Here is a 24,354-nt window from a genome sequence, read left to right on the forward strand (position 1 = left end):
ATTCATTCCTAAAAGACCTTTAATTGGCCTGCCCAACACCTACTCAGTAACATGAAACTTAGGTAGTACTGTGATATATTGGAGAAATAAGCCTTTGGAATAATACAGCTTTCCCCTAGAAATATTTGATACCCAGTTTCTTTCATCTGATTTTATACGGCAACCCACTCCAGTGTTCTTGCCTGGAGAATCCCAGGAACAGCGGAGCCTGGTGGGCTGCCATTTATGGGGTCGCACAGAGTCAGACATGACTGAAGTGACTTAGCAGCAGCAGCAGTAGGCTAATAAAATCAGATAGTGTCCTGGTCACAATATTTCTATTAATCTTAGAAAAGCAACAATTTTTTTCTAATCAGTAGATTAAGAAGCCTAAGACCAGCATATATTTTTAATAACAAGATTGAATTCAATGATTTTAACATGAATACCTTTATTGAGTCACATTTTAAGTGTATGAGTCTAGAAATTATAGTGTTACAAATAAATGATATTTGTATTGCATTTATAGGAAACATTCAGAAAGTTATTACTTTGAATTTGTTCCTTCCAAGTGATTTCTGTAGATCTCTAGAAACCTGCTACCATAAATGTATTATCATAAATCAAATTCTAGTTTTAGAAGAGAATATGTTATCTTTAATCATGGAGACCATATCCTATATTTATCATTATTGGCAATATAGCTAGGTAGGACATTACCTGGACTGCAGTACATTTAAATAACTTGTTTTCATTTTCTTATAAGACAGTTTCAAACCTAAACGAATAACCTATAATCAAAGCAATTATATTATCTTTAAGCATATCCTTTTGGATATATTCAAAGCCAGTGTATTCTCCCTAACCACCCCACCTCAAAAAAAAAAAAAAATACCACTCCATTTAGAAGTATAGGAAAATAAAAGTTTCACTTACTGTCTCTTAAGTATATTTAAAGGTAGGTTTGTGTGGAGAGAGAAAAAAATGTCTGCTTTCAGGAAAAACATGACAACTTTAAACAGCTTATCTTCTGATGATGGTACAGCTATCACAATAATGTCACATTTAGAACATGCAGAAGAGAATGAATTAAACAAATGCTAACAAAGCCCTTAATTTACCTTCTTTGTGGGAAAATGACAAAATGTTATGTTCCTGAGCTTCCAACTTTTAAATCCATACTACAGCTCCACCAGAAAAAAAAAAAATTGATTCTTACATGGGTACAAAGAATAAACTGTTTCACATATAGGCTATTTCTTCCTTACAAAATGTGAAACACAAATTCCCATTTAATTTTGCCACTGTTAAATCTTTGCTGTCCTTAAGGAAAAGGTTGTTTCAAAAATAGGTATGATTTTTCCAAGTAGAATTTACTTGTTCATAGACTTATTCTTCATGTGATTAATTCCCAACCTTTACAATTATAGCAGCTTTACTTGGAGTAGAGGTCTCAGGCACATTGAATCATAAAGTGTATGTAGCAGATTTGAGAGGTAAATTGTGAGTCAAAAACTTCATTGTCAGTTCTCCCACCTGGAGAAGAGAAGCCTCATGTTTAAGTTAGTGATCCTGTTGAAAATAGCTTAACATCTCTGAAGCTCGTCCATGTCAAGAACGGGTTTAAATTCTGATCATACATCTGGAAAAAATATTTCAGGTGTACAGATGCAACATGAGAAGATAAATGTATAGATTATGTTTTTCAGCATCCCATTGTGCTTTCTTCTGTAGGTTAAAGGTAAAAGAGAGATTTTGACAGAGATTCGTGTGGTTGTTGATGAAGACTCTGGCCCACCAAGTAAGCCAGTTTATGGGCATAATGGCAAGGAGCAGGAACTCGGATGATACCCTTTAGGAGAAAGAAAAAAACCATTTTTTTTTAACCTTTATGTTTACTTCCCCTAAGTTTCCATTTATTATAGATAGCCAAGTTTCAAAAAGTAGATTCAATTTTGTACAGTTTCACAGATGTGAAGGAAAATCAGTATCAAAAAATACCACAGCCACTCTGGAAAACAGTATGGAGGTTCCTTAAAACCAAAAATAGAGTTAGCATATGATCCAGCAATCCCACCCCTGGGTGCAGATCCAGGAAAGAAGAAAGTTTTAACTCAGAAGCATGCATGCACTCCAGCAGCACTCTTCATAAGAGCCAAGGCACAGAAGCAACCTAAGTGTGTGCCAAGAGAGGAATGGACAAAGTCGTGGTATGTTTCTCCGATAGAAAACTCACTCAGACGTAAAGAACGAAATGATGGCATTTGTGGCAACGTGGATGAACCTAGAGATTATCATGCTACCTGAAGTAAGTCAGAAACAAGTATTATACTGCATCACTTAATATGTAGAATCTAAAAAAGCAGGGTACAAATTAACTTATTTACCTAGCAGAAATGGACTCGCAGACACAGAAAACAAATCCATGGTGACCAAAGGAGAAAGGGCAGGGGAGAGGGATAAATTAGGAGTCTGAGATAACAGATACACACTACCAAACTGAAGAAGAAGAAAAAAAAACTTACCGAAAAATTGTAGTACATGTGGCAGAGTCTGTAAGTGAGACCCTGGACCGCATCCGGGCTCAAGTACAGCGTGTCGTGGATGACGTTATAGTGAGTAGGAGTGACAGTCCCAGTACCTTCCCGCACAGACTGACTCACAATGAAAAAATCATACCTAGAATTATAGAACATGTCGGCCTCACGCTTATTTTAGGAGAGAAATGATGTAGCAAACCTGGTCTCTGAAGTAACATTAATTTATAGAAGTCCATTCTACCAAGCTTCCTTTATATTTAGAAGCCTAACTGTTGAGTGATGACTTGCTAAAGAGCACATCTCCAAAAGACAGGGAAATCATTGATGGGATTAATAACACTCATGGGATTTAAACTCAAAAGCATATGTGCTGATGCCTAGAGGCTTCAAAATAGCACATTAGACGTGGTCATAGGTAATGTGATTCAGGGAAAAATAGAAGTATCTGTCTTTCAAGTCACCAGAATAGATTCAAACACCCTAAATTATGTAAGCGGTAAGGTTAACCAGTTTACTGTCAGTGTTGAATGTTTATATCACCTTATGTTATGCTTCACGTTTATCTTATTCTCCACTGGCTTTGTTTTCTTCAGTCCTTTCCTGCCTTCTACTAGAAGAATCAGTGTTTCTGCCTTTCTTCAAGTTGTGTTCGTTTCTCCCTATTGGTATGAATGTCCTGTTTATTTCTCGCTGTGTGTTTTGCATAACTTTCTTATTTGCATAATTTCTTGAGAAGTTCAAAGTGAACCAGAAGTTCTAACATTTCTACGTAACACCTGAGTCATCTTAGAATGATCGGTATATTTGTTTGGTTTTTAAATTCTGAGAAACAAAATGAAGACAAAAAAAGTTACCATCTAACACGCAAATCATTTTTAACCCTCTTTAGGCCAATTCTTCCTTTCTCATCCAAATCATTCAAACCTTGAAAAATTCTTACTATTTAAATAAAAGGGAACCTTTAAAATAAAGAAAGGTGGCTTACCATTCTGTCCTAGTCACCTTTAGGTCAATAACTGTTCCTGGAGATGGATTGTTAAGTCTCCCTCCATCCTTTTCAATAAAAAATCTGGTATTTATTCGTTTCTTCACCACGATGAAAGTTAGTCTGACCCTTAAAAGATTATGATCACTTGTCACTACTTGCTGTGTGTTATCTCAGAAGCATTCAGAATGTCAAAAACAGCCCAGACTTAGGAGCCATTAAAGGGAGCCTGCAGACGGGAAATGGCAACCCACTCCAGTATTCTTGCCTGGAGAATCCCAGGGACAGAGGAGCCTAGTGGGCTGCTGTCTATGGGGTCGCACAGAGTTGGACACGACTGAAGCGACTTAGCAGCAGCAGACGGCAGGCAGCTTTCTGCCCACCCGTTTTACTGTCTTAGCTCCACTAGCCTGATTCAGGCAGTATAGGAGGTCTCGACTCATAGCCACTCAGATCCTAGGGGAAGGGTCCTTTCCTCCCGAGGTCAGAATTATTTGTACTGTCTATGCTGGCCACCAGGCTTCACTGACAAGCAGATGAGGCCAGAGAAGAGAACTGTGAGAAAGCCCCAGCCCTGGGATGTACAGAACTCCAGGATCGAGAAGCTGGATAAGTACAAAGTACGGACAGGCTGTATTCATGGATGCTAAAAATACCAGAGGTTAACAAACCCTCCTCCATCCAGGTTTGGCAGGAGATTAGATAAAGAGAAAGATTCATGGGTTCCCATGTGGGAAAACCACCTGCTACTCAGGGCTTCTAGGAGAAAGGTATGTTCTCTCCCCAGCCACCCACTGAAGGCTGCTGTGTCCAGCTCTCCAATTCACAAACCACAATGGTTACAGATACTCCTCCCCACCCCCTGCCCGCCCCCAAACTAAAATGCAAGACTTATAAAGTCTGCACTTCATGATGTATATACCTACTTTTGTCCTCTGTAAGAGTTCTCTAAGTAGGACTCCATCTGTTTTACTTCTTGATCTATGAGCGCTTGAAGCTGTCCGTCTCCCACTCCATCTCGATACACAATGATAGAACGTGGCGGAGATGAATTTTGTTCAGACCAGAGCTTCAGGGCAGCTGAAAGGAAGTCAGAAACACATATAAATGAACCATGACTTTTAGAATAAAGTGGCCACTATTTCTGACAACTTCTGGATTCTTCTGTCAATATGGTGGTGGCTTTCAGGACACTGCTAAAGTCCTCCGTCTAGTCCACACTCAACAAGAGTATGGACATTTTGAGCCAGACAGTTCTTTGTGAAGGTCAGAGGCAGAAAGTGTTGCCGTCTCATGCATGGTAAGACATTTGACAGCCTCCCCAAACCTCCATCCACTAGACTAGATGCCAATAGCAGCTCTGTCCCCCTGTGAAAACCAAAAGCGTCTTCACTCATTGCCAGATGTCCCTGGGCTGGGAGTTGGGGGAGGAGGGGGATGCGGGGGGAGGGACTGGGCACAAAACCTCCACCCAGTACAGACTCAGGCCCTCCAACCTCCACCAGACACTGACTATACAAGCAGGTTGTCAGCCCCTTGACAAGCTCCTGCCCCGACTCCTGGATGATACACTGAGAGAACCACCTGTTTGGAGAAAAACAAACCATTAGTTTGGAAAACAAGATTAATTCAGAATCAAAATAATGAAGTTAATCTACGCATGCCCCCCCCCCACCCCCCAGCAAATTCACTGTCAGTAGCTGAGGATCCAACTAAAGATCCGTGTGTTCATGCCCCTGCAGTGATCCCAGTATTGGTCTCTTCCCATATCTTAGATATTTTGTAACATTTTGAATGCATACAAACAGTAAAATAGAATGGAAACAGCCATTAACATTAGCTACAAATTACACATGCTTTGAATACATATGGCTCCTACTGTTGAATTCCACCAGGTACAAACCCTGGGTTTTCCGCAGACTCCTCCTCATATTTCATAGGTCAGGAGTCATCCTTATGAATCGATTAAACAGCAGTTCATCCGTATGAATCTGCTTGGAGGGAACAGTTTTCTTCAAAACAGCAATAGATACTGTAACCAGTGCTCAGCGTATCAAGGACAATCACCAATTTGCCTCGCATGTCTAACCCTACTACACTCTTGTTCACTTCAGTCTTGGGATGGGCTGATAAACGGTCATGACGTGTGTTTGTCTCGTCATCTGAATGTGCACTCGGTGGATGGGGTGAGGCATTCTGGCTCTACATTTTCACTGCCTTCTCAGGATTTACACGTAGCAAATGCTTGTAAGGCCCCGAGAGCCCTGCCACCACCACCATCTGACCCACAGGACAGCCCGTGGTCACGTGGGCATTGTCTTAAGTGGCCACATTTGTCGCAGTTGTCATGCAGCTAAAGAGAATGGCCAGAAGCTTCCACACAGAATGTTTTGGGAGCCTAACTTTGCCAGAAGGTCAGGAAAGCACATTGCTAAGAACAACCTGTCCATGGATCTTGCCGGCAACGTGCATGAGGGCCGCCTCTGCCATCTGGTCTCCCCACTAAACACTCCCAAAGATGAACTCACCGCGTCAGGTCTGGATCGATGCTTGCCACAAATCCCGCGACTGACTTCCGTCGACGTTCAATATCGTGGAAACAATCGATACCGATGAACATTGCGTTCTGCAACTTAAGTTTTAAACAGGATAGAATATTGAGTTAGAACAGAACACAAAGCGAATTTACAATTTAAATAGGACCTTAACAAATTCTGCCAAAGATGGATGAAAGCAAGAGAAGCCAACAGAATCCCCACGTACTCCTATGTCCACCTTCCAGAGGGCACCTCCCAGCTTGCAGTTCATCTGCAGAGCAATTTTTGTAGCGATGGTCACTGGTGTCTTAGGTCTATCCAAGGTCCATTTCAACACGCACTGGCTTGGAATTGGGTAATTGATGCACAGGTATCTTTTTATGCCATCGTAAATTTCCTTGTTGTCAGTGGGCAGCAGGCAAAGGACCTTGAAAGGAAGCAAACGTGAAACTCCCCAAGATGCGAGAACAGGATGACGTGGGAAATGGATGCTGTGTTGAGGAACGTAGCGTTGGATCACTGACAAAGTAGAGCCTGTTTAAACAGATACCTGAGTCCATGAGCGTGAAGGGTCTAGAATCACACTTCATTCAACAATTGTTAGTGTGAACGTATGGAAGAAACAGGCTGTGAGGTATTATTTGGAAATACGCATCAGTCCCTTAAACCTGCCAGACGCTTCTATGCTGGTCATTTGATTTCCTGGAGTTTATCATAAAGTCGACACAGTGGGTTAAGAACATGGACTGAACTAAAGCATCATCAGGACAGTCACCATTGATGGATGATCACTATGTGTAGGGCACTCACCAAGCATTTTACTTGATTTGGTTACTTATCTCAACAGTCTACTTAGAAATATTATCCCCATTTTACCCTCCCCCTAATACCAGCAAACAAATTCGGGGAGTTGTTATGGAAATTGCCTGATTTACAAGGTTCCAAACTCTCGCCAGGACCTTCAATAGGATACTAAGCAGTTAGGAAGAGAGGTTCCTGCTTGACTTGTTTCTGACTAGTGGGAAAAAGTCATCAATATATTCTTTTCAACATAATGATACTTACAGAAGTTTTTGGCAGACATTATCAGATTAGGGCAATTCTTTTCTCATTGTAGATTTAGCAAGTTTTTCTTTTTACATGAAAGGGTGAAGTAAAAGTGGCTCAGTCCTGTCTGACTCTTTGCAACCCATGGACTGTACAGTCCAGTTCTCCAGGCCAGAATACTGGACTGGGTAGCCTTTCCCTTTGCCAGGGGACCTTCCAAACCCAAGGATTGAACCCAGGTCTCCCACATTGCAGGCGGATTGTTTACCAGCTGAGCCACAGGGCCCATGAAAGGGTATGTATGAGATTTTATTAAATGCATTACCTGTGTAATCCATTTAATCAAGAGAAATATTAACCATACTATAATTCTCCATACTAACCAGTTCATTTTTAGGAAAGATATAAGATGTCAAGGTCGTAAAACCCAAAGACAGATTAAAGATACTTCCCAGATTAAAAGAAGACTAAAAGAGCCTGTCAGGTGCCTCAGGGGACCCTGGATGAACAAAAGAATTTATTTGGCCATAAAAGGGGATGAAGGTGGAATTCGACTTAGGTGTGTAGATCAGATAAATGGCTGAGGAAAAACACATACACACACGTTTGTGTGCCTGTGTGCTTATCCATTCAGTTGTGTCTGACTCTTGGCAACCCCATGGACTATAGCCCACCAGGCTCCTTTGTCCATGGGATTTCCCAGACAAGAATCCTGGGGTGGGTTGCCATTTCCTCCTCCAGGGGATCTTCCCGACCCAGGGACTGAATGCACGTCGTCTTCATCTCCTGCGCTGGCAGGTGGATGAGCCACCTGGGAACCCATGTGCACACCTGCAGCTGCTGTGAACAGCGACACACAGGTGTATATACACACACAGTAATGTGTAATGAAGAGGAAAGAATGGTCATACGTGGGTAGACATAGAGGGCTTCCCAGGTGGCACTACTGGGAAAGAGCCTGCCTGCCAATGCAGGAGACGTTAGAGATGCAGGTTGAATCCCCAGGGAGGGAAGATCCCCTGCAGGAAGGCACAGAAATCCACTCCTGTCTTCTTGCCAGGAGAACCCCCAGGGACAGAGGAGCCTAGTGGGCTACAGTCCATGGGGTCACAAAGAGTCGGACACGACTGAAGAGACTGAGCACAGCACAACACAGGTAGGTATAGAGAGGGAAAAAGAATGTTTATAGAAATGTGACAAAATTTACTGATTGGGAAACCTGAATGATGGTTGTAAAGAGAGTTGTACTTTCCTATAAGTCTGAAAATATGAAAAGCAAAAAGGTTTTAAAATCTCACGAAAATAGTGGAGCTTTTACACTGGACTGATGTGTACTCATTTTTAAAACAGAAAAATTATAAAAGATCCTCTATTTAAAACAATGGGCACTGTGTTCACAGTTGGCATTTTTACTGCCAATATTGGATTTTGAGGAATAGGTAGTATTATGTATTAACATAAGCTGGTTATTTTATTCTTTTTGCCTTAAATTATTAACTCACTAGATTTCTTTTCCTTCCTAGTTTAAAAAAATCTGTAGTTTAAATGTGCTTTTATTTCCTGTATATCTGTCTTACTCCTCCAACTCACACGTTTATAGGAATTAATTTATTATTCAAACACTTATGCTTCCTCATCATGACCTGTTTAAAATAGTGATCTATAATCTTTTGTCTGCACACGCCATAAGGAAAATATTCCCGAACTATGTGAGTACTTATGAACTCTTCTAGTATTACCACCAATTCACTTTAACATTTGGGAAGTTAACATTTAATTTTAGATAAAATATGTGGCTTGATGTCTTCCTATCACATTCAGTGGATTACTTTAAACAGACTGGTTCTGGCCCCCCACCCACCCAATGCCACACAGACTTTGAAATTTGTGAGCCACATGGCTTCACCCCTGCTTATACACATGAATTCCCCTTTGTTATGGGTCTAGGGAGACTTCTGCTGCTGCTACTGCTGCTAAGTCGCTTCAGTCATGTCTGACTCTGTGCGACCCCATAGACGGCAGCCCACTAGGCTCCTCTGTCCCTGGGATTCTCCAGGCAAGAACACTGGAGTGGGTTGCCATTTCCTTCTCCAATGCATGAAAGTGAAAAGGGAAAGTGAAGTCGCTCAGTCATGTCCGACTCTTAGCAACCCCATGGACTGCAGCCTACCAGGCTCCTCCGTCCATGGGATTTTCCAGGCAAGAGTACTGGAGTGGGGTGCCATTATGCCTAAAGATATTTTGCACATAATTTCCAGTTGCTGTTTCATCAGTCATTCCAGTTGTTTGGAGTGTGTATGATTATAGGCATGTTCTCCCCACCATCTGAAACAAAAAATACCTTAAAATGTTTAAGGGGCACCTTGAATAAGAGATATTGTTCCAAAAAGCAAAGCCAGGATAAATGGGTAAAAGTGGGACACGTTCCCATTGAAGATACAGATACACTTTCTTAAAAGACATGCCCACAATTAGAAAGGCAGTCTTTCACTTTCCAGGCAGATGCTCAGTGGACAAAGTCATGTCATGAGTTGGGATGCAGACCCACCACCATGGCCTCTTCAATGCCATTCTAACATGTGAGTCTTTGCTGAGTCCCACCAGAGGCTTCCCTGCCCTAGCTAAGCATTTAAGGTTTAAGGCTACAACACCAGAGAAGAATTAAGCATGGTGTTCAATCACAGTGACAGGAAGCAAGCACACAAGACTTAAGAACGGGATTTCCAAAGTAAGACATTTCATTTGAGTATGATAATGGCTCACAGAAAGTAGCCATCATGCATGTGTGCTAAGTCGCTTCAGTTGTGTCCGACTCTGTGACTCTATGGAATGTAGCTCTGTCCATGGGGTTCTCCAGCAAGAATATAGTAGGTTGCTATTTCCTACTCAAGGGGATCTTCCCGCTCCAGGGATCGAACCCGAGCCTCTTATATCTCCGGCATTAGCAGGCACGTTCTTTACCGCTAGCATGGTGGCTCACAGAAGGTAGCATTCAGCGTAGCCTAAAAGGTTCCCTAGTAGAAGCTAAAAGGAGAGAGAAGGCTAGGCTCTATGGATAAGCCAATAAGAGGAATATTCTGGTTTTGAGATCAAGAAACAAAAGATCCCTTTTAGGAGCATTTTGGATGATGAAGGAAGAATGTGAGATGAGTTTGAACAAGGCACCCAAAGAAGGAAGGAAAAAGAAGTAACTTTAGTAATTTAGGTACAACACTTTTGACAGCTTGGTCTAAGACATCGGATGGGGAAAAGGAAAAATCCCAAGAGAAATACCAGACAAAAGAAAGGACACTGGAAGAGACCAGATCACAGACTTTGCAGGTTACAGCTGGAGAGAGAAATAGTACACACGTGACTACCATAATCCATATTACCTAATATTTTTACGGTGTTTTTCAGTTTGAGACTTAAAAATTCTAAGTCCTCAAGCCTGAAAGAATGAGCATAACACAGTGATATTAGGTAGTAGCTAAAACCCCAAAGTCTGTATTGAGCTACATTACAGGGGTAAATTTCTATTTTTTGGCTGATTTGGGAAACCAATGGCAACATCTCAATTCAAAGATATTAATACATTCAAATGCAGCTCACTCACTAAGGAGGGGGCACACATCACATAGACACTTACCATCTGTGTTTTTTGTGAAGCATGTTTTTCTAAGGTTCTTATGTAAGATTGGACTGTATCAGCTGCTTCAAGCCTAGAAAATAAGTATTTCATATTTCAAAGATAATGAAGAGTGCTACATGTAACAAGATTTTATACAGCAATGAAACAAGTATTTGTATTTGATACAAAACAAGATAAGCATTTCAGTTGAAAGTTTTTAAGACAAAACCAAGTTCCATTTTTGGAAATACGGCTGGAAACTAGTTTTTACCATCTCCCCCTCTCCACCCCATCCACTTGCTAATTCTCATGTCTTCAAGATGAAGCCCAATAGCCAGAAATCTACAGATCCCAAGAGCCTGATTTAATACATGCAGGCTGGAGTAGACTTTACTTTTTTGTTCACATACATTTTAGAGTTTGGATAACAAGTCAGAGTCCTACAGTTTCAGAAGTCTTTCCACGTTCAGATTGCCAGCAACCAGTTTTGAAATCATAAATAATTTCTGCTCTACTTACAGTTTTGCATTTCTCACAGTTATGCCCATTTTGGGTGTCACTCTCTGTAGATTCTGCTGCAAGGTCAGGGCTGTTTCATAATTTCCCTTAGTATAGACTATTAGCCAATGATCCAGTGACATTGCTCTAAGTAATGGCGCCTCCCTTGTGTTTTTTGACCAGTCTGCTTTATGGTTGTCAAACTGGAAGAGAATTCCAAGCCATGGTATAAAATTCATTAAAAAAGAAAAACTGACACCATCTAAGGCCCTTTCCATTGTAAATGCTGTGGTATTTCCTATGAAACATTATCATTTTAAACTTCAGTCATGATAAGTTTATTATAACTAATATAAAATCTGACATGCTTTCAAACATGTTTGCTAAAAACGTAATCGCCCCCCGCCCTGCTTCCCCCATCCCCATAAGACAGAGTTATAAGAACTTGGACAGAGTTCAAGTTTTAAACGTGAAATTCTCATTCATTAGTTGATCCTTGAAAGCTCCAAAACATTGTATTCTAAAAAACGTCCATTAACATCAAGAAATCAACAAGCCACTTGCTTTCTGCTGCCATTATGATGTGTTTTCAAAATGCTGAAGGATAAGAACAGGTAACACCAGACTGCATGAGACAAATATTCAAACTGCATGGATTGGGGTTTCCCTGGTGGTCCAGTGGTTAAGAGTCTCTGCTCCCAATGCCAGGGGCTCAGGTTCGATTCCAGGTCAGGGAACTAGATTTTTCATGCTGCAACTAAGATCCAGTACAGCCAAATAAAAAATTTTTAAGTGTATGGATCTATGAAATCACAAACAACTGAGATGAGATTACTGGGAGTATTAAACATTGACTTAAAAAAGCAATCTCAAGGAAATCTTTGTCCATTGTAGACTTCAGCAGCTGATCTAATGTATTAGCTATTTTTCAAGATATAGGTTAGTAACACTGGAGTTCTACCATGAGCAATTCTGGGTTATTTTGATTTTAGATATTTGACTTTTAAGGATATTGTGACTCTCTAAGGATACATTTGATAGATTATTGTGCCACAAGAGAATGTACACAATACTATTAATAACAAAGATATAATATATAACACATATGAGTTTACTATATGCCAAGCATGTTACATGCATTTTTACCGAATGCTGACTTGTCCTCTCATAGAGAAAGGACAGGTAGTCTGGAAAGAGTTATTGACACGACCAAGTTAGTCCCTCTTTGGGTTGTTAGTAATTTGACCCAATTCTGACATGACAATTATGAAGCTCTTACCATCCTTCTTCCTTGGTGAATTCTTACATCTTGCAGAGTTCTTCCAGAAAAGGACAAAAACCCCTCCTCGAGTTCCAAATTCCAGTCTCGAAGCTCCTTCTGCACAGTATTATTTCTGAAAGAAAAGACATTTCCACATGACCAAACCCAAGAAAATAAGCAAAGATAATTATCCATTTGCAAAACACAAGTCAGTGTTGCTCTCATCTAAAGATCCTCATTGCCTGTCCTTTGTGTCAAGATGCCGCCAATAAACTCCCTAAACTCTGCAACAGTCCTGTCTTTGTTCTCACATTTGTGCGGGCACTTAGAATCTATTTCAGTCTCACCCTCACAATGACAGAAAAAAATAGTTGCCCTTCCCTCCCCCGTCTCCTCCCAAATATAATTTTCTTCCCCATCATCACTGTTTAATTGAATAAATCTGAGATGCCAAGTGACCCACACAGGTCTTTACTTCATACTCCCACACAGAAAAGTAGCACTTACTCCACACGGCTTGTGGGATCTTAGTTCTCCAACCAGGGGTTGAACCTGCGTCCTCAGCAGTGAAAGCAGAGTCCTAACCACTGGATCGCCACGGAATTCCCAAGCACTTACTTTCTTAAAGCATCCATAAATGTGAGCAGTTTATGCTGCCTTCTATCAGGATCCATCCTCGTGTGGGTGGACAAGTCTCTCATCATTCTGTAGTCTTTACGCATGTCATCCGTTAAGCCTTTAAAAAAAAAAAAAATCTGAACGATAACATGCTGAACAAGCAAGAATAGATTTGTATTAGAAGAGACTTAACTATTGTGTCCGGAAGAAGGAGGAAATCAGAGAGAACACAGGTCTGGGTCATGTGGAATCTTATTAAAAAGGCTGTAAAGTAATATTGGTGACTTTAAAGAAAGGGTGTCTTTTATGAAGATGGGATAAATCCGCAGTACCTGTCAGGTGGCACAGCTCAGGAACCAGCATGATAGGCTGATGAGGTGTGTCCTGTCGGCTCTTTTTCCATTTGCCTTTGGTGATCAAAAGTGGTTGATTTAAGGTAGTGACCACTGTACCATACCGCTGTTGAACAGAAGAACGAACACTGGCATGACCGTTAGCAAAACCTCAGTAATGTCACGTAAATAGGTGCAAAGGTATATTTTCAGGTCACAATTGGAGGCCCAGAGGTGTGGTGATACAGTTTCCCCAAGTTCAAGAAAGCACCAAAAATATTCTAAATGTTCTCTTGATTTGATGTCCCAGGGATCACTGATGGCCAAGGAGAGCAGGACACCCACCAAACAATGGAATCATCGTGCTACCCTTTTTGGTGAGAGGCTCTTGGAGTATGTATTTCTCACCACAGTCATGCCTTGAAACTTTCTAAAACACACTGAGAACTTTTAAGAGGATCCCCGTTACTAACAGGGAACAAAAAAGCCCTGGCCACTTTTTAGAGTGGCAGTTATACATCTATTCCCAGAATTCCTCCTTGTTTATTAGCCCTAAATCCTTAGCCCTGCTTCCAGTAAGGAAGTTCAGTTCAGTTCAGTAGCTCAGTTGTGTGCGACTCTTTGCGACCCCATGAATCGCAACACTCCAGGCCTCCTTGTCCATCACCAGCTCCCAGAGTTCACTCAAACTCAAGTCCATCGAGTCAGAGATGCCATCCAGCCATCTCATCCTCTGGCATCCCCTTCTCCTCCTGCCCCCAATCCCTCCCAGCATCAGAGTCTTTTCCAATGAGTCAACTCTTTGCATGAGGTGGCCAAAGTACTGGAGTTTCAGCTTCAGCATCAGTCCTTCCAATGAACACCCAGAACTGATCTTCTTTAGAATGGACTGGTTGGCTCTCCTTGCAGTCCAAGGGACTCTCAAGAGTCTTCTCCAACACCACAGTTCAAAAGCATCAATTCTTTGGCACTCAGCTTTCTTCACAGTCCAACTCTCACATCCGTACATGACCACAGGAAAAACCATAGCCTTGACTAGATGAACCTTTGTTGGCAAAGTAATGTCTCTGCTTTTGAATATGCTATCTAGGTTGGTCATAACTTTCCTTCCAAGGAGTAAGCGTCTTTTAATTTCATGGCCAGTAAGGAAAGGCATCTTCTAAGACATCACATACAGAAGTTCCTATCCTGAAGGCAGAAAATTCTTGTACAACAGGGTGCCTGTATTCCCAACCCAAAGTGGAGGTTCTTCATAGATTTTGTTCTTAAGCTGCTTGTTAGCAAGGTCCTCATCAGTAATGAGTTAGCCACATGAATTGTGGTACCATCTGGCATTTAAAGGCTTCCTTGGTAGCTCAGTTGGTAAAGCATCCGCCTGCAATACAGGAGACCCCAGTTCGATCCTGGGTCGGAAAGATCCGCTGGAGAAGGGATAGGCTACCCACTCCAGTGTTCTTGGGCTTCCCTTGTGGCTCAGCTGGTACAGAATCTGCCTGCAGTGCAGGAGACCTGGGTTTGATCCCTGCGTTGGGAAGATCCCCTGGAGAAGGGAAAGGCTACCCACTCCAGTATTCTGGCCTGGAGAATTCCATAGACTGTATAGTCCATGGGGTTGCAAAGAGACGGACACAACCAAGCGACTTTCACTTTCACTCACTGGCGTTTAAGCTTCTGGGAACTTCAAAAGGAGCTTGTTTCCAAAATGAAAACTCCAGGCTGTACACCCTGTGACTCCAAACTTATCAACAGGCCCAGAGAGCATGCTTTAATTTGGCAGAGAAATGATATTGAGCTCACCACATCTGTGCATGGAAGAGAACTGTTCGTTGAGTTAGGTTCAGGCTATAGGACTGAATTTTCACAAGTATGAATTTTCACAAGTAGCACGTCAGCCTACAACTTTCAGCCTAAGGGACCTAAGAGCCAGTAAGCTGCTTCTAGCTCTCTTCTAACATCCAAACCTTGGAGTCCACTTGTTAAGATGGTAGAGCCACAAAGTGGTAACAGATGGGATCTCTGAGCCTTTAAGAGCCAGAAGTATTCAAGCCAGAAGCAAACCTTTTAAAATGAACTCAGTGATATTTCAGTTTGCAACTCCATCAGTGCCTATCTTATCCCAGAACAGTCTCCAAACCAGCTCCTCCCACAGAGTCCCCCATTTCAGTCAATAACGCCACCCTCCACTCACTTCCTCAGATAAAGCCCAAAGGGTTACGTTTCGGTCACCTCTTTCCACCGCTTATCACATCCAAGCCTTCACTATGTCCTCTCCATACTTCTCCCACCGTACTCCAGACCAAGCACCATGTAAGTTAACTGACTTAATAACCTTCTCACGGGCTTACCTTCCTCCATTTTTACCCCCACGAAGCCCATTCTCTTGGAGAAGGCAATGGCACCCCACTCCGGTACTCTTGCCTGGAAAATCCCATGGACAGAGGAGCCTGGTAGGCTGCAGTCCATGGGGTCACGAAGAGTTGGACACGACTGAGTGACTTCACTTTCACTGTTCACTTTCATGCATTGGAGAAGGAAATGGCAACCCACTCCAGTGTTCTTGCCTGGAGAATCCCAGGGACAGGGGAGCCTAGTGGGCTGCCGTCTATGGGGTCGCACAGAGTTGGACACGACTGAAGTGACTTAGCAGCAGCAGCAGCCCATTCTCTGTACATTAGACGAGATATCTTACAAATATCTGCATACGTTGACTGGACGATAACATCCAGGTTCTCTCAAGAACACTCCACCCTTGTTTGGGCTCTGGATACACCATGCCCATCCTGAAAATAGTGTCTTTATACCATCTCTTTTCCTTCATCCACACCGAGCTTGCTCCTTGCTGACATTAGGTATCAGCTTCTCCGAGGAGCTTTTGAAGAATATGCAAACCAAGTAGCCAGAGACACTCTCCACAATGCCACCCAATTTTAATTGTCTCCATATCCCTTGTAACTATTAGAATAGTTTTCTTCTTTCATCACCTCTCTGTCTGAGAATGCAAGTCCCTTGAGAGTGAGAACTCAATTGTCTTACTAATGTATACCCAAGATATATAATAGGCATTCACTAAATGCTTTAGGGATCAAAATGAACTAGCAATAAGTGTGAAACACAAATGAAGATGTCATAATAACCAACCCTTGAAGGGACGTCAGAGGGCTATGTACATACAAATTCCAAGTAGCTTTGGGTCCCAGTATAATACAGGCTCTTTAAGTGTCAATTTATAACTTTTAAAAAATCATCCATTTATAAATTCTTTCCATTTGTCACATATATCTACCATGCCTTTAATTATCTTTCTTTTATGAGCCAAAACTAGAAAACCAACCTCACCAACTGGCCTCAGTTTATGTCTTTGTGAGCACTTAAATTAAAAATAGAGGAATCCATGAATTAAGAGATTTAACACATAACAGGCAGATAATCATTTCAGATTGCAGTTGGTCATTCTTTTTGAACCAAGTCGTGTAGGGCTGAAGCTCCTCCGTAACGTTCTCATTTCTGAAGTTCTACTATATTTTATTTTCTACCTAACAGCTCATCTACGTATTTAAAACCACCACAGCCACATCTAAAACTGACCGGGAGGGCCATCTTGGAGCCATTCTAATTATGTGACTTTACCCTATAGACAAGGCACTGGAATACATGGATAATTGCTATGAGCCAAGCTACAAAGACCCAAAGGGAGCAAGCTTATACACAAATATATACAAATGTACATCTAAATCGGAGAAGGCAATGGCACCCCACTCCAGTATCCTGCCTGGAAAATCCCATGGACGGAGGAGCCTGGTAGGCTGCAGTCCATGGGGTCACTGAGGGTTGGACATGACTGAGCGACTTCACTTTCACTTTTCACTTTCATGCATTGGAGAAGGAAATGGCAACCCACTCCAGTGTTCTTGCCTGGAGAATCCCAGGGTCGGGGGAGCCTGGTGGGCTGCCATCTCTGGGGTCACACAGAGTCGGACACGACTGAAGTGACTTAGCAGTAGCAGTAGCAGTACATCTAAATAAGACTTGAGACTTATACTTAACTATATAATAGGAAAAATTTTTAAGATGAATGCATTTAAAGAAAATTTCATACCTCCTTGTAGTAGTCTACAAAGGAGATTTCACTGCCATCTGATTTGGTAAATGTAGAGCTGGGAGACATCTCCCAAATAATATCATCCACTCTGTAGGTTCTGTTGTTATACCTGCAGAATAATCATGGAACATATGGTATTATTCCTGACTTTAGTGCATGGAACCATATAAAAAGGAAGTGGTTTAAAATCCTACTCTAATTGTAGGATGTATCAGCTTTGTTAAGATTAATTCATATAACATGCAATTCACTCATGTAAGTGTGAAATCTAGTGGGTTTTAGTATATTCACAGAGTCATGCATCCATTTTAGATACATTTAGAATATTTTCATCAACCAAAGAAGAAACACCTTAACTATGAGCTTAACTATACTTTACTATAAGTTATACTTAACTCTAAGTCACCCCCTTTTTCCACCCAGACCTTAAACCACCACGAGCTTACCTCCTGCCCCTATGTGTTGGCCTACTCATCACATTTCATATAAATTGAATTATACGAGACACCCTGACTGGGTTTCTTCAGGGTTCAGTCACACTGCAGCATGTATTGCTACTTCCTTCCTTTTTACTGACAAATAATATACCCTTGTATAGACATACCACACTTGTGTTCATCCATTTACCAGGTGATGAACATTTGGGTGGTTTACACTCAGTCTGTTGTGAATAGTGGTGGTGTAGATATTCATACACCAATTTTGGTGGACACGGTTTTATTTCTACTCTAGGACTAGAACTGCTGGGTCATATGGTAATGCTATACTTCACATACTGAGGAAATGACAGGCTCTTCAGCGAGGCCATACCAAGTGCATGATGGTTGGTTCCAATTCTTCCACATCCTTGCCAACACTTTTTAACATCTTTCTTTTTCAATTTTAGCTAACCTAGTTAGACAGGAAGTAGCATTTCATTGTGGTTTGAATTTGCATTTCCCTGATAGCTAATGATGCTGAGCATCTTTTCATGTGATTATTGGCCATTTGTATATTCTAGGTGGAGAAATGTCTATTCAGACTCTTTGCTCATTTTTTAAACTCAAGTTTCTTTCAATATTGAGTTGTAAATATTCTTTATGCTTCTAGACGCAAATTGTTTACTACATAGATTTGCAGATATTTCCCCCATTCTGCCAGCTGTCTGTTCACCTTTATGACAGTGTTCTTTAAGGACATTTTGTATTTGGTTAAGTCCAATTTGGGTTTTTTGTTTGTTTTTTTTTGGCATCACTTGTGCTTTTGGCGACTTTTCTAATTAGGTTTTTGCATAACTCAAATCATTTACTCATGTTTTCTTTTAAAGTTTTTATTTAGGTCTATTTTGAGTTAATTTTTTAGTAAATTTGAATTGATTTTGTATATCCTATGATGAAGAGGCAGGTAAATATACAGCTACCCCAGCAACAGGTGTTGAAAAGAAGACTATTCTTTCCTTGACTGAATTGTCCTCATACCCTTGTCAAAAAGTCAACTGACTTTAATAGTGAGGGTTAAACACATGGATTCCTTATTCTGTTTCACTGACGTTTATGTCTATCCTTACACCAGCATCACACTGTCTTGATTACTGTAGCTTCATAATAAGGTTTGAAATTAGGAAGTACGGCCTTCCAGCTCTGGTCTTCTTAAGATTGGTTTTAAACTTACTTAGTCAAAATGTCCACTTATCAACTTAAGATTTCTGGTGTAGAGGGAGATTAAAAACAAAAACTTCCTTCAAATGGAAATTTGCTAGAATATAATTGAGCACAAATTTTTTAAAATAGCTATAGACAAAGAGAAAGGAAAATAAATTTGGAAGAAGCATACACACCCTCATGTGCAATAAGGATTCAGAGCCAACGACCGAATTAACAGGAGGACATGCAGGGACTGCACAGTATTACAATTGACTTCTTACATTCTTACATACTTCTATGCTGTGTAACTCGGTGAGAAAAAGTATCTAACAATTCTTACCATTTTCATGCTATTTCTGCTTCTGAATGTCAACATTTAATCATTTTAAAATCCTAGGAACATCTCTAATGAAAAAAAGTAAAAGTGATGGCATAGGTTTTCAAAAAGCAGACTTACTTTGTAAGAACAGATGACCCAACTAATTTTCTAAGAATTTTCTCTTTGGCATCTTCTCCTCTGGCTTTTTCACGAGTGTGTGATATTAAGTCATAAGCAGTTTCCATTCGGAGCAGTTTGTGGCTCACATCAGCACAGAGAGTAAGACCAGTTTCATATGGAAGAATAGAAGTAACATAGCCAGGCCATATTTCCAACCTGCAAACAAGTTAGGTGTGGGTGTCAAGATCCCAGCTCTGGACATAAAACCAAGCGGTAGGGGACCTAAACTCGCCGTCTAAAATGCACACTGTTGCTGTCAGTTTTAGTCTCTTATTTTTAATAATCACTGATCTTTTGAAGGACTTTCAAATACAGACTTTTACCAGATGTGCTAGTTAGAAGTAATACGTCTTTGTTAAATCATTTTTATTACCACTTGCAGCCTTAAACTATTATATATAGGTCCATGGGGTCGTGAAGAGTCGGACATTACTGAGTGACTTCACTTTCCGTTTTCACTTTCATGCATTGGAGAAGAAAATGGCAACCCACTCCAGTGTTCTTGCCTGGAGAATCCCAGGGACGGCGGAGCCTGGTGGGCTGCCGTCTATGGGGTCGCAGAGAGTCAGACACGACTGAAGCGACTTAGCAGCAGCAGCATACTCATGTGAGAATATATATGATTATAATATGTAAATTATATACACATATACCAATAAGTAATAGATGCACATAGAGGCAAGTGTTGGATTGACTGTAATTTCAGAGAAATTATCCAAGTTTCAGATGATTGATTTCCTAAAGTTTATACAATAACTGACCATCTTAAAAGTTTATGCTTACCATGCTAGGAATTTTTAGGGTAAATAAATTTTTAAGTTTAAATTATAAATTCAGTTGTAACTTAGTTGTTCACAGTCATTGGATAGTATTTAAAAGATCACTTGGAAATCATACACCAGTTCAGATGAGCAACTTTCTCAAAAGTTTCTATGATTAGGTCTACAGAATGTGAAACTCTGCACTTCATAGACCACTTCATACATACCTATACTCGTTGAACTCCGTCTTCTTATTTTTATTGTAATAGTTGCGACCAATTTGGTTCAAATCCATCTTCTCCAACATTCTAGAAATGGAAGAATAGGTTTTGTTGAAAGTGCAGTGAATATTAGTAAGCATTTGTTAACACACATAAGAATTGGAAGCGTAGCTTTTGTTGAAAGTGAAGTATCAGTAAGCCTTTGTTAACACACATAAGGATGCATTAGAGAGGGAAACGACCTGTCCGTGGTTTTCTTTATACTAACAACATAAAACGCCTGATAATGACTATTAATAACAAGTAAGTTATTAATACATTACTGAGGTGAATCCTGAAGTTAATTTAACCTCAAATTTTCTCTTTCGTAATATAAAACAGTATAACATGGAAAGGCCATCAGCATGTCCTTCATTCCTAGAAATGAATCAAAACATCTTTTGTAGTCTATGTGTTCCAAGTTTTAATTTTGACTAATTGTTCATTATAGTGAGTCTAGAACAGAAAACAAGTATATTTTCTCTAGAAAGAAATAAGCAGGGATATGCATAGTTGATGTCTATTACTTCTTCTAGATAGGTCCCCGAAAGGGAAAGTGGAGGTGGGCAGGAAGTGGAATATTGAAGAAACCCATGGCATTTGCACATGCCTTGCTAAAGCTGCAGTGTCATTTCATCTCGAAGATCCTTCACCCTCTCAGAATGTGGGACTTGTCAAGAACTCAAAATGCTAGAAGCAACTGGCTGTGTGCAGCGTCGCTGACACAGAGTAGTGTGCGTCAACTGAATCCGAAGGAAACACGCTTACATACTTTCTAAAGAGAATGTTGTAATAGCGGAGGCAGTCTGGAGAAGTGGTCTGGAGTTCTCTGGAGAGCTCGAAGGTTATCTTCACAGGTTCATTTTTCAACTTGCTGACCACTTCCTTTTTCTGAGAGGAAGAAAAAAAAAAATTCCTTTAGTTCTTCCAAGGAAACTAAGCTCCACCATGTGACAGATCAAATTGTCACTTGGCTGCCCAGCACAGCACAAGTGCAAGGATCAGTCTCTCCCACAGATAGGCAGACGCAGGCAAAAAGTGGGATGGGCAAGACCAAAGAGAAGAGTCAGAATTAAATGTTCAAGTCAAAACTTTCATTTAAGCAAGTTCCTATGAATTAGTTGACCCTTTACCGGAGAAGTTTATAGGACAAAACAGTAAATTCTTCTCCTAATGGTTTTTTTTTTTTTTTTTCCTGCTTAAAAAAAAGAGGAGGGAACAAGGAATTTTAAAAATTGTTGTTGTTGCTGTTCAGTTGCTCAGTTTTATCTGACTCTTTTGCGAGCCCACAGACTCCAGCCCTCGAGGGCTCCTCTGTCGATGGGGTTTCCCAGGAAAGAATACTGGAGTGGGTTGCCATTATCCAGCTTCAGTATCAGCATTTGAAACATACTGTGCCATCAGAAAAGGTAAAAGTTTTATTTTACCTTTATGTCAAATAAACTCAGTTTAAGCAGTAAGATGAGACACTAGAGCGTGTCAGTGAAAATTAAACATGGTACGTGGGTTAGTTACAAGTCCTGTGGGCAAGGAGTGTTTAGGATTTCTCCACAAACTGTTGCACAGGAATGGTGAGAGTTTGGCTACTCTAGAGTGAAAAATGGGAAAGAAGAACAATGTAGAATACTACTGCAGATGTAGCAGAAGAATGTAGGAAGACGTAGAATACTACTTAACCGTTTCCCCTAGCGAGTGAGGTAACAGCAAAGAGTTTCCATCGTATATACAACGGTTTCCCAGTAACTTTTCAAGTTCAGAGAGTAAAGCTTCCCGTTTGCGTCCATCCTCTATGTCTGGCGTGTAGATGACGTTGTACTTGTATAAATGCCTCTGAGAGCAAGACTTGAGCCGGACATGATTCGAAAATAGCATTACCGGGCTACCTTGCGTGCCTGGGAAAATGGAATCACGTGGCAGTCATGAGATAGTCCGGCTGATCAGACCCCAAACAGACGATCTGGACACCACGATACTGAGAGCCAGAGTTAGATCCAACAAGGGAGGTGGTCAGCAAAAGACATAAGCAGTTATATATCCCTGGCATCCAGAATCCCTCACATGAGTTTAGCTAAGTCCTTATGCAAGCCCACACTTAGGAAGTTCAAGGACAGAGGTATTTAAATACAGGTATTTAACAGATATATTTCATTATGTAACAGAAATATGAAAAGAAAACCTCTGCAGCACAAATGTCCCAAAAGCTGGGGATTGGGGGAGGGGAGCCACTGTATGTAATAATGTTTATTTTTGGGGGGGGGTGCAGTTTATTAATCAGTATATCTCAGCACAACCAAAGAACTGGGTCATTCTATCTTAGTGTCTATAAAAGGAAGAGAGGAAAATGAGTACCTCCAGGACTCTAAAGTAAGTCTTAATTTCTGCAAAAGTGAATGTTATTATAAAATGTAAGAAGGTGAGAGAGTACCTCCACTTAAAATGACAGTATAAAAGCATCATAGACACTTAAACAACTCCATAACATTGTATTGTTAATTGCCAGCATACCCTTTGTCGACTCTCTAACGTGGACCAAATTCTGCCGAGTATTTACCACAAAGTCTCGATAATCTCTACCAACATCCCTCTTCTTCCTCAGCAAGGATTCCTGTGATTCAGATGCCGGTTTAAGTTCTTCTATGTACAAACAAGCGTAACAGTTGTTAATTTACACAAAAAAGGAAATGTAACTAGAAAGGACAATATTATACCCCAGCTACTAAGATTTTTTTGAGGTAGAAAAGATAGCAAAGGAACCAAACATTACTTAGCAATGGGTCACCAGAAAAGAGGGCTTCCCTGGTGGCGCAGTGGTAAAGAATCCACCTGCCAATGCAGGAGACCCAGGTTCGATCCCTGGGTCAGGAAGATTCCCTGGAGAAGGAAATGGCAACCTGGTCTAATATTCTTGCCTGGAGGATCCCATGGAGAGAGGGGCCTGGTGGGTTATAGTTCATGGGATCACAAAGAGTCAGACACGACTGAGCGACTAACCCCGTCATGTACTAAACATTCTCTGCCCTTCACCGAATCTTTCTTCCTCCCTCTTTTTACCTGAAGGCTGAGACGTCGCTTCTGCTCCTGCTGGTGGTCCAGCCTCAGCCACGTGTCTAACACCTGTCAATGACTGGAGTCTAGGCTGGATTTGACGAGGCTGCTGAGCCTGCATGTTTTGGGGAGATAGAGTAATGTTATCCATATGTTCAACTATCATCCAAAAGCTGTCATATGCCTGCCATGTACCATAATGCATGTACCAGGGCATCCTTGAAAAGCTCATATTCCAGTGACAGAAAATAAATCAACAATTAACTTACAAAGCATGACTATGATAATTGCTGGGGAAATTAAAAAAAAGTAGGAGGAAGCCAAGTATGAAAAATCCTGGAAAGGTGGGGTGTGAAGGAGGCTGGTTGCCTTGACTCATGGGGGACAGAGCCTCAGCGAGAAGTTGACCCTGCAACAAAGACTCGGAGGCAGCGAGTTAACAGACTACACAAACCTCAGGTGGAAGAAAGAGCAAACCTCCTAAGGAAGAAAAGCTCAGGGAAGAGCGAGACGAACTGGGGAAGGAGAAGCAGGAGGACTCAGAGGGGCAGTGGAAGGGTGGCCAACTGAAGGGATTCGCCTCCGACTCTGAGGAGACAGGAGCCCTTACAGGGCGTGGGCTGAACGTGAACCCAAGATATCTGGTTCGATGCTGGGAACA

General features: G+C 41.1%; 1 protein-coding gene across 1 annotated transcript; it reads right to left on the bottom strand.

The window, feature by feature from the left end:
• Window positions 1-1,368: 1,368 nt before the first annotated feature.
• Window positions 1,369-23,658, bottom strand: PIWIL3 (piwi like RNA-mediated gene silencing 3). Its single transcript, XM_070768936.1, has 20 exons — window positions 23,652-23,658; window positions 23,154-23,282; window positions 22,326-22,540; window positions 21,421-21,539; window positions 20,616-20,696; window positions 19,586-19,783; window positions 17,504-17,615; window positions 13,408-13,534; window positions 13,076-13,193; window positions 12,470-12,590; window positions 12,343-12,358; window positions 11,218-11,494; window positions 10,463-10,518; window positions 6,268-6,575; window positions 6,033-6,136; window positions 5,018-5,088; window positions 4,431-4,584; window positions 3,505-3,627; window positions 2,505-2,658; window positions 1,369-1,831 (listed from the first exon to the last, which is right to left on the bottom strand). The coding sequence occupies exons 1-20, from the start codon at window positions 23,656-23,658 to the stop codon at window positions 1,715-1,717; spliced, it is 2,607 nt and encodes an 868-aa protein (XP_070625037.1). The 3' UTR covers window positions 1,369-1,714.
• Between the last annotated feature and the right edge of the window lie 696 nt (window positions 23,659-24,354).

Source organism: Bos indicus, chromosome 17 (genome assembly GCF_029378745.1).
Source record: "Bos indicus isolate NIAB-ARS_2022 breed Sahiwal x Tharparkar chromosome 17, NIAB-ARS_B.indTharparkar_mat_pri_1.0, whole genome shotgun sequence".
Classification (NCBI taxonomy): domain Eukaryota; kingdom Metazoa; phylum Chordata; class Mammalia; order Artiodactyla; family Bovidae; genus Bos; species Bos indicus.

Coding starts and splice junctions, on each gene's coding strand:
- PIWIL3 (XM_070768936.1), bottom strand. Junction 19,784..20,615: donor ACGGAGTTCAACGAGTATAG/GTATGTATGAAG, acceptor ACTTGTTTGCAG/GTTGGAAATATGGCCTGGCT. Junction 2,659..3,504: donor AAGGTGACTAGGACAGAATG/GTAAGCCACCTT, acceptor CTATAATTCTAG/GTATGATTTTTTCATTGTGA.